The sequence below is a fragment of the Chamaea fasciata genome, unplaced genomic scaffold, assembly GCF_029207755.1.
Source record: "Chamaea fasciata isolate MVZ Bird 193981 ecotype frontalis unplaced genomic scaffold, bChaFas1.0.hap1 SCAF_6, whole genome shotgun sequence".
Taxonomy (NCBI): domain Eukaryota; kingdom Metazoa; phylum Chordata; class Aves; order Passeriformes; family Sylviidae; genus Chamaea; species Chamaea fasciata.
This window is the reverse complement of record NW_027094091.1, coordinates 67,919,676-67,933,041: the sequence shown is the minus strand read 5'-3', so window position 1 is coordinate 67,933,041 and position 13,366 is coordinate 67,919,676. Positions and strand designations below refer to the sequence as shown.

The window sequence follows — 13,366 nt, the reverse complement described above, 5'->3', positions numbered from 1 at the left end:
CTCAGGAAAAGTAAATAATATACAAAATTGTATATAGCATGCTAAAACACATCTCCAAGTGCCTACAAAGGGCACTTATGATTAAAATCATAAATATATTGTAAAGCCTCCCTGGGAGGTATTGAGCTTTTATGGCTTACATGATGTACTCTGTTAATGAAACACACATTGTTTCTGCAGAGTGCACTTAGTACAAAGAGAGTTCATCTCATGAAAGGAAGTAAGTCAAGAGGGTGTACACATTTAGATTTGTGGTATCTGGTCCTTCCTAAGATCACAAGTTCCTCCTGGGACTTCTTCATTTTTCCTTCTGCCAATGCTGTTGCAGAACAGGGTGATGTCTTCTTGAACACTGGTGTGTCCTGCACAGATGTCCTGTTCTTCATTCATCTTATTCTTCAAATGGCACACCCTGAATAATACACTCAGTCTTTGATCACTCTGACAAAGGAGAGAGTGAACGCAAGGCCACATATCTTGTAAATCAAAGCATATTTGAAGTGCACGGAGTTGCCCACAGTGATTGTGCTGACACTGCCCAGAGGTGTGGTCTTGGCCAAAATCAGCTGTGCTAATTTTGTCATTAATACTCTCCACACATAGCTGGACTGACTTGTCCAATAATTTCAGTTTTCAGCAAGATCTCGGAGCAGTTAACCCTCTAAAGTTCCATTTGTTGCAGTTTCTCACTAGTTTTTTGAATGTACAAATGAGCATTTTAAGTTAAGTTGTTCTTCAGGTACAAGAAATAACCTCCATTAATAAAAAACTATATTGTGTTTAAAACGAGAAAAAATAAGCTGTAGCACTATGTTTGGTGTGATAAAATCCATAGTTAAAAACAGTGAAGCAAGTCACCAAACAGAAATAGGTGCATTATTTACTACATTACACGCTGCCTCTTGGACAAAACCCAGGCATTGCTGCAGTGTAGGCAGGAGTACCTAGTTAGCTTATGACGTTCCTGTAGGGAATTATTTTTCATTCGTACATTGTCCATCCCAGGTACAAAAGTTGCTTCTCAATGCTTTGTAATGGTTGCTAATAAATATGTAATACACAATGGTGTGTTTGTCAGGACATGCTAATCCCATTTCATCTGCACAACAAGGGTTTTAACAGGCTCTTTTAGAACAGTGATTTCAATGCACTTAGCAAGTTACTGGAAAAGACATTTACAGATAAAGAAATCCATACTGTATTCTTTGTACAAAAATAAAGCTCTTTCTCCAAAACCCTGCACATGCAAATATTCCATGGAGCTGCACGAGAAGTGCTGGTTTATTGGTTGTCCTTCTAGGACTCACATAAAAATCTTAATTAATTCATGATAAAGGCATTCAATTAAAACTCCTCCATAAAAATACAAATGTAGAAACATCAGCAGGTATGCTGCAACTGCAGGACATACTTCAATGTTTTTCCTGTTGCTTTTTTCCAAATCTGAAATGGAATTTTTTGGACTTCAAAATCTGTTACAGTTGCATAATGCTCACCGATTGGTGATGAAGGGACTTCATGGGTAGGTGAGTCAGAGAAACGGGGATAGAAGGTGCAGAAGGAACATGATTTAAACTCAGTACTTTGATTACTTACGTATGAGTGGTAGTTCTTTTTTAGAATGTTGATTCTGATGCAGTAATGTGGAAACACTGGGGTATGAGATAGAACATTACACAGAGGAAAAGCAGGTTTTGAAACAGGAAAAAAAAATGGAAAAGAAAAAGGCATTCTAAATCAAAATGACCATTACCAGAAACAAGGAGAGTCCACTTGGTTTGTTGTGCCCTGAGGATCTTCCTTCCTCTTTCTGATATGTTTTTGAGGAGGTTAACGTTTCAGGACAGTGAAAATGTGGAGGCAGCAAAGCTTTTTGTATTAGTTTTCCTTTAGGCCAACGACATCGGTAGGAATGGAAATATTTTTAATACTACCTCATTATTTTTGGAGGTAATTGAGCTTGTCATTTTCCATCCTAACACTAGATGCAGTTTTCCAGTTTCCTCTCTCTACCACATTTCTACTAAGTAAAGAGAAAATTAGATGAAAGGTTAATTTTTACTGAAAGGCTTTATGCCCTTTTTCAAGATCGGTTTCCTCGTGTGGGGCTAATATCTGTTTGCAGTAGATTAGTGGTTACTGCTCAGATGGAAGAACCCAGAGGTTCAGAATCCTTGCAAGCAGAATATGGTGGTATATAATTAAGCTGCCAAAACTAGTTTTAAGTGCAGTGATACTCACTTTCATTTTAAAAATTTTCAATGGTACCTCTGGCCATAGTTCCACAGAAATGTTTAGGATTCAGGAGCTGTTCAGGAAGGTTTCCACATAGCAAAAAACTTGACAGATTTTTAAAGAAAAAAATAGCAAATAGAAAACTTAATCAGGAGGAGAGAGGATGAATAGTGTTAATGGTACATGAATATGAGAGTAAATGCTGTCCTCTGAGAAAGAGCAATATGCATTAGAGCTGTTTCACTCTGACTAATCATCAATTACTGTATTCATTGGATGTTTTGCAGTGGCTGGTTGTACCAGCCTGTCACGCCTTTGCTGTATCTATCATGTTAAGCTGGAGCAGTGTAGATGAAATTCCATTTTCTGAAACAGGATTTACCCCAGAATCCTCCCTACAGGATCCCATGACAAATGTGCCATTAGCTACGAGATGTTAATCACAACCCTACAGGATGATTTGTAAATGTTTTTCCAGTATTGAGAAGGCAGTTAAATGCAGGATATTTTTCCATAGTTAACTAAGATGCAGTCAAAGAACTTATAAATAAAGCGCTGTGTGTGGTATTATTGTAAATAATGATCAGTCGAAGCAGATTCCCTTGAGGTTTCAAAGCCCCTGATAATTTTTCTGTTAATTTTTCTTTAAAAAGTTGCAGAAATCTCTGCATGGGATTCAGTTAAGATCAAAGCAAAAATATAGAAGTAACCATCTCATGTATTTCTAGTTCAGCAGTAGAGGGTCAGTTAAGTCCCTTACAGGAGCCTATTTTTGTGAAATTAGAATTTAATTTTCCCTGTAAGGTGGGGCTAGAATCACTGACAAAATAGCATCTATCTTACAAATACCCATCCAAATAAGGCTCCTTAATATTTTGAGAGAAGCTTTCACTTGCCACACAGAGAACACATCATAATAGCACTGGAAAGTATTTACATTTTTCACATCTTAAATATAACATAGTGTCTGCTTTAAAAAGTAGATTTTCAGTAGCCTTCAGCTGTGGTGTCCTAGATTAGTTCTTGAATAGCTGTAAAAACAACACATTGTTAGTAAGGATGTAAAATAAGGATGTCTGCAGTGGTTTGCAAAATGTTAAAAAGCACCCAGGAGGAATGAACTCTGCTTACCATTTGCATTAGATTTGCAAAGCCCTTCAAAAATTCTTTGGGGGTTTTCTTCTCATAAGAATCACATGTAGACTCACAGTGCTGGAAGATAAAGAGCATCATGGCACTTCTAAACAGCGTATCACAGTCCTAAATCAAACCTCAGACTTTCTCACTGAAAAACCAATAGGGTTGTGATCATTGCCTTTTCTAGCTGGAAAATCTTTGACCCAAGCTCTTTCAAAAGGGAAGGAATTTAGTAATGACACCTTTCCTTCACATTTTTTGCAGTGATTCATGTCCTGCCAGCACATTGTGTGGTGGCCAAGTACGTGTATGTGACTTTTTAGGGTCACAGGGAATGCTTCTCCCAAAAGTGCAAAAATTGAACATTTGAATTTCCAAAGTAATGAAAGGCAGATTCTAACAGATCTGCTTTCTAAAATTCCATCATTGCAGGGGGCATCTGCTGCAGAAAATAAGGAGCAATGATCACAGTTCTGGGCACTGTGAGGAAATCCTACCTGTCCAGGGTCACTGTAGGTGAATTTCTTCACGATTCTAATGGCTTTGGTGAACTTCGCATTTTCTTGGCTGCGCGCTGGTTGTAATTTCTGCATGCCATTCTTGAAGCATGTCACAGCTGTGTACAGACATCCCCCCTAAGGCAGGAGAAGAAGGAACTGTTTTAAAGCAAATGTTGCAGCACTTTTTCCTGCACGTTAGGTTGTGGGCCATATGCAGAAGAAAGTATCCAGGATATTAACTGAGAATATTCAACTGTACCTTTTTTTTTTTTTAATTAGTTTTAGATATGCAGGTGATACTGAGGCTTTACTTAGGCTGTTCCTGCCTAATTATTTAAGTATTTCCTAACAAAATGAATTCCACGTGGCTATTAATCATGAGAGCATTTGAAAGAAAACAGTCCTGGAGAGTAGATCAATCATGTGTAGTAGGTTTTCACCTACTAAAGAAAAAGCATTTTATTTTTTAAAAATTACAAATATCTCTCAATGCCACATGTGGGAATATTCTTTTTTCTTCCTGATTTTTGTACCCTTTCTAATAATGCCTAGTTAATAATTAGAGTTGACATAGAACTGCATGTTTTCAAATACTATTGCAATGTTCTTATATGATAGCATCAGAAATGATACAGAAACTACCCCCAAAACTAACCTAAAAGTCAACAGAGAAAGAAAAGTAATGTTTACTGAAGCCGATATAAGTTGCTTTCTGTTTTCTGAAGGAGGAAGCTGCTGATCACACATATTAGAAAGGCTCCAAACCCATCCTCCTTGTTTTGCATACCAGCTGCTACCCAAGCTGAGTCTTGTCTGCCTTATGAGATGTCACTGCAGTTTGCTCCTTGGACAAAGGCAAGGCAGCCTTCATGGATGTTGCTTATAGCAAATTTACTAGCAACATTCTTGGTTGTTCAGATAAAACATTTTATTTTCCTTAGAAGGTGCACGTTTATGTTTGTTTCAAGCATCCTTACCGTAAAACCAGTCTTGCTTACTGGAAAAAAACACTGCTCGTCTTTTAAAGAGATCAATTTTCCAGCTGAAACTGAAAACGTTTTTGGTCTCATCCGTGCTGAGCTGAGAAACCAGCATTTCTCATCTGTGCTGCCTTTTCTGTTTTGCTGAGCTGTCACTTAGAGCTGAGGCAGCCAGCAATCGGGGCACCGCAAGGATTGTGGGGCCCAGCGTGTTGTCATGGGCCGAGCACTTTGGGGATGAGGCACGAAGGAGCACAGCCCACTGGAAATGTCTGAGGGGGGCTAGAAACGTATAAAATATTTGTGTCAGAGGCAGTTGGCAGCAGTACTCTGCATCTGACTCAAACTAGCTTTACAGATGAGCCCGTAGAGCCCTCGCTTCCGGAATTAGCGATCAGCAGGCTGAGATACAGATCCGGGGCCCATGAGCATCGTGCCAGTTCAGCTGCAGTGCCACTCACCAGCAAGAGAACTCATTTGCCCTCCAGACTGGAATCACCTCAGCCTTAACACTGCTTTTTCAGCCTCAACCTGTTTTCCCTTGAATTGATGTCCTCTACCCTCTCTTTATTCAAAGGAAATGATACCTGATTGTTGAGGGTAGAAGGAAATTGTGTGGGAGTGAATTGGGGCTAACAGTCCACACAAAGGAACCTCAAGGAAGCCAAAACAGATAGGGATAAACCACCCAATTCTAAATGTTATAATAAGTAGTTTTTTCATGTAATATTCGAGACCAAATGCAAATCTGGCATGAGCAGGTTAAAATAAAAAATTTCAAATACTTTGGTATTTGAAATGCAGTTATGTGAGTGACTTTTTATTAAATTGAGTTTTACTAGGCTGTGATGGCACCTAATCACCCTGAGTGCTGCTTTGGCACACTGATAAATATTTTAGTCACCCTGTAGGATGAAAAGCTTGTTGATTTGGTTGCTGGTGGTAATTACTATTAGTACACTAATGTTTTTTACATGTTTTTCATCAGAAGCTGAACCCGTATCAACTTAATACCTTCTAAATATGTGAATTCTCTGTCTTCTCTAGTACTCAGAGGAGGCATTTAGGACCTCCCAGAATCAGATAGTAAAGCCCTAAGCTGCAAGTGAACTGTCGTTTTCCTTCCTGAGGTGAGCATGACTTTTTTTAAGAAAAAAACCCCAACAACCTCATTAGGCAATTAGTCATGAGTTGTATTTGCTTCGTTTCAGAGGCAGTGGCAAACACTGGAGTAAAATGACAGCTAATAATCTCCTGCTTTTCACTTTGACACCACAAGTTAGAAAGAGTTTTAGTGGAAAAGAGCCCGACAATGAATTTGTGCACTGCAGTTGTTTCTAGCAATTCAAAGGAATGTATCTGGTTTGGTCATGCTTCTGTATATCTTTTGGCAAGTTAAACATGTGCCCAGCTGTAAAGTCTAGGAGGAGGCTAACCTGTGAAACTAGGTGAGTTTTTTTTTTTTTTTCCTTTCTTCTTGTAGCTACTTTGCAAGGGAGCTTAGAATCTGAGTAGATAAAGTTTTAAGAATGCCTACAGCTTTTGGATCATAGTAATGCATATGTCAATCAAAATTGTTTGTGCTACAAAATAGGGCTCAAAAATTTAAGACAGCTGATAACACAAATATAATATTAGATAGCCACTGGTTGCTCTAGACCTCCATTGCATGTTGAGGGATTGTCAAAGTAGGATGCATTTACCCTCTAAGTTTTTAAGACATAATTTTACTATGATTAGCATTTAAATTCATGGTACATCCTGCCTTCTACTACTTTTGAGAGTGCACAGACTTGGTGACTCACTGTATATAAGAAGATCTTAAACTTGGAAGATGCAAAATATCAGCAGTAAATAATGTATAAATTAGTATCTGCATTTTAAAAGGATTCACAGAGAGCTCCTCTTGTATTTTTAACTAGTTATAAACTGAAGAGAAGATTTGCAGGTGTAGTTTTGTCTTCCCGTTGGTAGCACAACCCCTGCACAAACAGTCTCAGAGAGAGCAGAGTGACTGCACATGAGAGGAGGCACTCAGTGGCACTGCCTTGCAGTGCCACTATTGCCATTTGGCTGCAGTGGGAGACAAGAGGGGCAGCTCAGCCATGCTGGAGCTCGTGGCAGCTGGAGGCACTTCCACTCCAAATACCTGCATTCCCAAAAGCACTGCTTCTCGTCTGGGTCTTGTATGAATCCTTACTCCTTGCCCTATTTCTCAATCAAATGGTCTATGTGCAACTCTGGATCTGTTGGTGGGTTATGATACACATACAAAAGCAAAACAGTAATTGTGATGCCAAAATAGAAACACTTCTGCCATTAAATATCCAGAAAAAGGAACTTTTTGAAAGTATTTTCTTATTCAGTCTAGCTTACATTAAGAGTAGTGGGACAGAGATGTGAAGAAGACGTCTTCCATTTGTCAATGGAACAAACCAGTACAAAATAAAAATTATGTAATTATGAAAAAAATGTTAAAGCAGTCTCACCATAGGGTTTTCTGGTGTATGCAGCAATTCAGCATCCTAAAATAAAACAAATCTAAATTAGAAAAGTTTTAACATTTGAAAGTGATGTCCCTCACAAGATATGTACTAAGCAATACATAAGGCTTGAAAGTAATTTCAATATTATGACAAATACCATCACTTACCTTATCTTTCACCATAGTTTCTAACTGTAAAATTTTCTGGTGAATCTGTCTGTATTTTACTGTTCTGGGTGAAGCTGCAGTCAGCACCATTGTGGAGCAGAAGAAAAACATGCAGAAAATAACCATCCTCTTCATCCTGATGAGTAATATTTTAAAATGTGCCCGGAGCAAAGTTGTGCTGTCCAAGTGTAACACTCCAGTTTAAGCTGTGCTCAGGTAAGCTCTGCACCTACCTATATATTGCTCCCTGCTGGAGATGGAGAACCCACCCATTTCAATTTGGAAAGCTTTGTAGAATGGATTAATGAGTAACCCTTTTTTCTTTTCCACTGGCTAGGTGCATGTACGCGAGCTTGTGCGTGGGGGGGCAGGGATTGATGGAGTGAAAGAAAATGTGCCCCATCTGCACATTGGGCAGGAAAAAAAGAGAAAAGGGTGAATTCCCATTTTCACTTTGAGTCAAGAAATGAACGTACTAAAAAGTTGGTACTTGGAAACCACGGGCCTAGGTAAACAAAGATTCTGCATTTCTTTTCTGTGTCATACAGCAGTGAATCTCTTCAGTCCATCTGCAGCTCTTGTATTGTTCTGGAGAAATATGACAGGACTTCTTTCAAAATTTAAATGTATTTATCTTACTTTATGGCACCAAGGAGTGTTTGTTAGCTGTTTCCTCCTGACATCTATGAACTGTGGCTTTTTCATTCTCAGCTTGGATTCAGTTAGAGCTGTGAGTAAAAGCTCATCTTAAGCATTTAAACCAGCTGAGGTTTGCTTTATATTTGCTTGGAACCAGTAGCAGATACATTGACAACATTGTGAAGGACATGTCCACTGGGAGTGAAGGTTGCAGGGACATTCCGTGTCCTGGGAGAGATGAATCCCTGGAGCATGCCCATTACCAAGAGGGGAGCAGTACTGGAAGAGCAGGGACTAAATCTTATTGAGTCAGGCCCAAGGGACACTCTTGCCTGTGGCACCGATCCAATGCTTGTGGCACCTAAACACGTTCAGTTGCATGCTTCAGCAGCTGAGAATTTCCTTGGGTATATAGAAGAATGTATGAAGTCCAAACAAAAGTCTGTGCAGACACTAGGGACTTACTGGACTTCCAGCTCTAGGAATCAGTTGATTTTAAAATCACTGATCTTGATATTTCATCACAAAGAGGGGGAAAACAGCTTTAAATTACTTTTTTATATTATCATTATTTAATTACTGTCAATACCATTGAAGGTTTCCTACATGTGGAATTAGTAGAGGGCAGTTAAGGTCACTTGGGCACCTACACTTGTGATAAATAAAAAGATGGTCATGTGTCTGTCAAATCTTTTTCTCTGAAAATCTGAAGATTCCAGATGGCTTTGGAATGCTTTGCAAAATCTACACAGAGTCTGGACTGCAGTTGGATGTCTGGTAACCTGTGTAATATGCTGGCATTGTATAAAATGCACCTGTATAAATCTGCCTGGTGGGTGAATCTGGGCTGTCAGGCTGGGTCACTTGGTCACTGTTCATTTAAAAATGAGTGTTTAAGCTGGTGGGAGCTCTATCTGACGTACTCGAGCATGTTTCTTTTCTGTGTACAAATGATTATTTACTCTATGCTGTTTATGTGCTTAAGTAATTTTTTCCCCATTCAGCAAATGAATAGCCTAAAGGAATAACTTTTATAGGTGTAGTGTTAAATACACATAACTGCACTCAGTCTCATGCATGCACACACAGAATCTCTCCTGGTGAAAGGGGTAGCTACTAACACCCAGTAGAACAGAAATTCTGAAAAATGAGAACTGAAACAAGTAAGAGAAAAAAAACAAACTTTCTTCTACCACATAATCTGAAAATTGATTTCTTGAAGAAAAGGCAGTGTGATGACTTTTTTTCCTCCCCTGCGGACACATCTTAAAGTAAGTGTGGAGGATCTCAGTAGGTTTTATTTGAAATGTCTGTTAACGTATGGCTAGGGTTCATTAAAGGAAATCAGCAGCATCTTTGGTTTGAGAAACCACATGGTGACCAATACTACTTTTTATGCTCTCTCCCTCCATCCCATTCCTGTGAAGCATTGCGGATTTTTTTTTTTTTTGTCTGTTGTCCAACACCTCCCTGAGGCTGTGAGAGCATGGAGAGATTATTTCCAATAGTGATATTCTTTACACAAAGAGGGGACTTGCTCCTTTTTGCCATAACTTTTCTGTAGGTTGTTGACTGGTAACGTGGATGAACGTTCATTTATCCTCAATCCACTTTTTGATTTACTATTGGAAGTGTTCATAGTAAAGAAACAGGCTAGTGATAATGTTTGCTTTTACTTCTTATTGTCAGTATTTCAATTGTGGATTCTTTTGGAAAGTTTCTCTGAGCCCAGCTACAGTAGGTGGTCGTGGTAGCACTGTTAGCCATTTATACATCTTTATTTGGTTAATAGGTTGGGAACTTTCCACTTGGATGTGTAACAGGACTCTATTAGCTGTGACATCATGTGATAGTTGGCAGCATTTCATGCAAAGAAATCACTGAAGGCTTTTGCTGGTCCAGACAACTTCAGAACTACTTAAAAACTTCAGTTAATGCACAGGGTAACTCTCCATGTGTTTTCAGAAGCACCAGGCTTGAAGGGGCAGAGACAGATCTCCACCAAAATCATGGGAGATGAGATGGCTCTGTCTGAGCAGCTCCAAATGAAACCAGTTACATCTGAGATCAGTTTTAGAGCTGGTGGAGTAAATGGGAAGTTAAACAATGGGCATCTGACAGTGTGATGACTTGTGTTTGCATACCAGGTCTCTAAAGCTGCTGTGTAGTCTTCTGTTTTGTGTTAGAGGCTGTAAGGCCACAAGAATTGCATCAAGGAAGCCATGCTGACAGAGAAAGTGAAATGCAAGGACAAAGGAGGACTTCCTCTATTGTCTAGGCAGTGGAGAAAACTCCTTGATATCCCTCTTATCTGATAAGAGCGAGCAGCAAGTTTTTTATATGCGTCACTGTTCTCTTGTGGCTTAGGAACATGCTGAGTCAAACAATGACAACCTCTCTCACACTGTCGCCGGCCTGGCCCCACAGGGATGGCTGGAAAGTGGAAATGTGTGAAACCTCCCGGCCCTACCCCGCCGGGCCGGGTCCTCTTTCCTCTTTGCCACGGGCGCCACCCAAGAGCTGACTTCGACCCCGAAAGCCTGGTTTCCCCACCCACATTTTCCTTTACAGGAGAGCTGAATGGAGGCTTTTCCCATGGCTTAGTCATTGCTATGGTTCAGCCAAAAAAGTCTGCAATGTACAGGGCTGCTTTCAAAGAATTTTTATAACAGGTTTGTGACATTTCACATATGTACTATATGTGACTTGGGGGGATTGTAGGAGACAAGGGGAGAGAGTTATGCTGGAAAATGGGAGACTAGGAAGAAGATTCCTGTAAAACAGAAAAACTAGTCTTCAAAACAGTTTTGACAGCTTTGCAAGTCAGTTCTACCCCCTTGCAATCTTATTTTCCTGTTAGAAGCTTTGGTCTAATTCTTTGGTCTTTTAACTTTGCTTTGTAAAGAGGAAACCTAACCTAGGAAAAAATCTATTCTTGTATTTGACATAAGAATCGGAGTAAATATAACTCTGAATGTGGATACACAGACACTAAAATATTAACAGGCAACAATGTAAAGCCATTTACATTCTCCATAATGTTCCTCCAGGTCTACCTTGTAGCCAATTTTTTTCCCATCCTGCTCCTAGGTCAAGCCAGTAATGCTTTTTAGGCACACAGTTTGGTGTGTTTGTGTCCTTACTAACTACTAATGACAAACTGTACTGAGGAAACATCCTGTCAACACTAGAGCCTGAGACAAGCTTAGACCCACCCTGCACAGAGCCAGATATTCAGAACTGTCCTCTTGTGACCACATCCTTTTAAGTCTCCTTTAGTGCTGGGAGCAGCCTCCCACCCCCTGGGTCACACCTTTCGCTGCATGTAGGATGGAAGAAGCTTCACAGGGTGACTGAGTGGCATCTTCTGCCACTGCAGTTAGCCATATCATGCAGTTCCTTTCACAACTCAGCTAAAACTTCTGCCTAAGGCCTGAACAGTTTGATCTCTGTAAGAGCTTAGAGCTGTGCCTGAGCTGTGTTCCAGCTTTCATAGAGAGCTTCATTCTTCTTTACAGTAGTGCTCATAATCTTTCCCCACTGTCAGAGGACAGCCACGTTCAGAAGACGAGGCAGCAGCTGACAGGATGTTTGGCTACCACAGTTCTCTTAAAAATTTGTGGGCAGAAAGGAGTTATTCAGCTGAAAGCCACCAAAATGGGGAGAGGTTGGGCCAAGTCATTGCTCCTGCTCTGCATGGCAGCCAGGACTTCTGCTGCTCAGGGATCTGATGCATGGCAGGCCTGCAGGTCTCCTTGAGAAGGATGGCCCACAGAGCACAACCTTTCTACCACAGAAGTGTTGTCTGTTTCCCAACATTCCCAACACATTTCCCAGTGATTCCACTAAGAGGCCTACAGTGTGAAAAGCAGGGATGTGGTAGTGCTGAAACGCAACAGTATGTGTCGTGTTCATCCCAAACATTGTGGAAGAAAAATCAGAAGAGATACTCAAAGATGTTGGACAGTGAATGGAGAATGCAAAACGGCAGAATGCCAAATGCTTCCTTTGTTCATTTACTATTGTTAATGAACCGAAGCTGGAATAGAGTCACTTCTGTATTGCAATATTAGTAGCATAAAACAAATAACCTCCAAACCATTACAGGCTCAAGATAGATGTGTCTGGGGCACAGGTGCCATTCCACTGGCAGCTGGAACTCCTGTATCCTGACATGCCTTGCATGGTGATCAGCATGACACTACTGTTTGAGTTTTGATAACAGAACTAAAGGTATGATGTTACAGATTCTTTTGGAAGTCACTCCCCAGGTTTAGTGAGGCTGCTGAGCTGCTGTGGGATCTCCACAGCAGTGCGGTTGTTCCTCTCTTACACAGTCTAAAGCTAAACACAGGGCACAGCCACTGAGGGGCTGTGGCCCCTTTTCCCTCCTCCAGCAGATCTGCTCTGATTTGGCCTTATTAATAGTTTCTACATAAAGTTACCTTCAACATAAAATGCATTTTTCTCCTTTTTATTATGGGTATTATTGGTAGAAGCAGATGACTGAATACCACTTATTTCTGACTAGTTCTGCTTTCTGGTTTTCAGGTACTACCAAAATACTTCGTGTTCTGTACAAACAGGTTGTAGCCTCCTTCATCTACGTATATGTGTTTACTGTTTATACTTCAGTTTCTAATAGAATTATTTTTAATGATAGTGTTGATTCCAAATCCTATGAATTCAGTCACATTGTTCTGCCCTTTCTTTTGTGTCTTCTCAGGGACAGTGTCACATCTCACGGTGCTGGGGCACCTCTGGCACAGCAAGAAGTAGTGGTGACGGAGGAGCAGTGTGACAGTGCACTGGAGAATGCAGTCTACCTCCCGTTGGAGTGACTCCAAGTCCTTGCTTGCACACCAAGTCCTCAGCTTGCCCTGAGCACCACCGCTTTGTGTGCTGCAGACCACTGGATCGGCCACCAGATGTGCTGTACTTCAGCTCCTGCAGCAGAGGAGAGGCTTTGGTGTTACACTGCGTAGCTGAAGGGAAGCTGAGGCAGAAGCCACCTCTGCAGTTCTCGGGGTGTAGGAATGTAGGCGCTTTCTTCAGCAGCAAAGCCATTTAAAGAAATTTCTGCTTCAGGTCACTGCTACTCTGTGTCACAGTTTGTCGCAATCTAAGGAGCCTCTGTTAAAGGGCCTTGGGTCATCGCAGTGAAATCCCTCTTGCAAAGGCGTTGAGAGTTTGTTTGTTTAGCTTTGTTTTGATTGCAATCA

General features: G+C 40.5%; 1 protein-coding gene across 1 annotated transcript; it reads right to left on the bottom strand.

The window, feature by feature from the left end:
• Positions 1-3,251: 3,251 nt before the first annotated feature.
• Positions 3,252-7,699, bottom strand: IL21 (interleukin 21). Its single transcript, XM_066185091.1, has 5 exons — positions 7,506-7,699; positions 7,342-7,377; positions 3,870-4,007; positions 3,367-3,447; positions 3,252-3,266 (listed from the first exon to the last, which is right to left on the bottom strand). The coding sequence occupies exons 1-5, from the start codon at positions 7,638-7,640 to the stop codon at positions 3,252-3,254; spliced, it is 405 nt and encodes a 134-aa protein (XP_066041188.1). The 5' UTR covers positions 7,641-7,699.
• Positions 7,700-13,366: the final 5,667 nt, after the last annotated feature.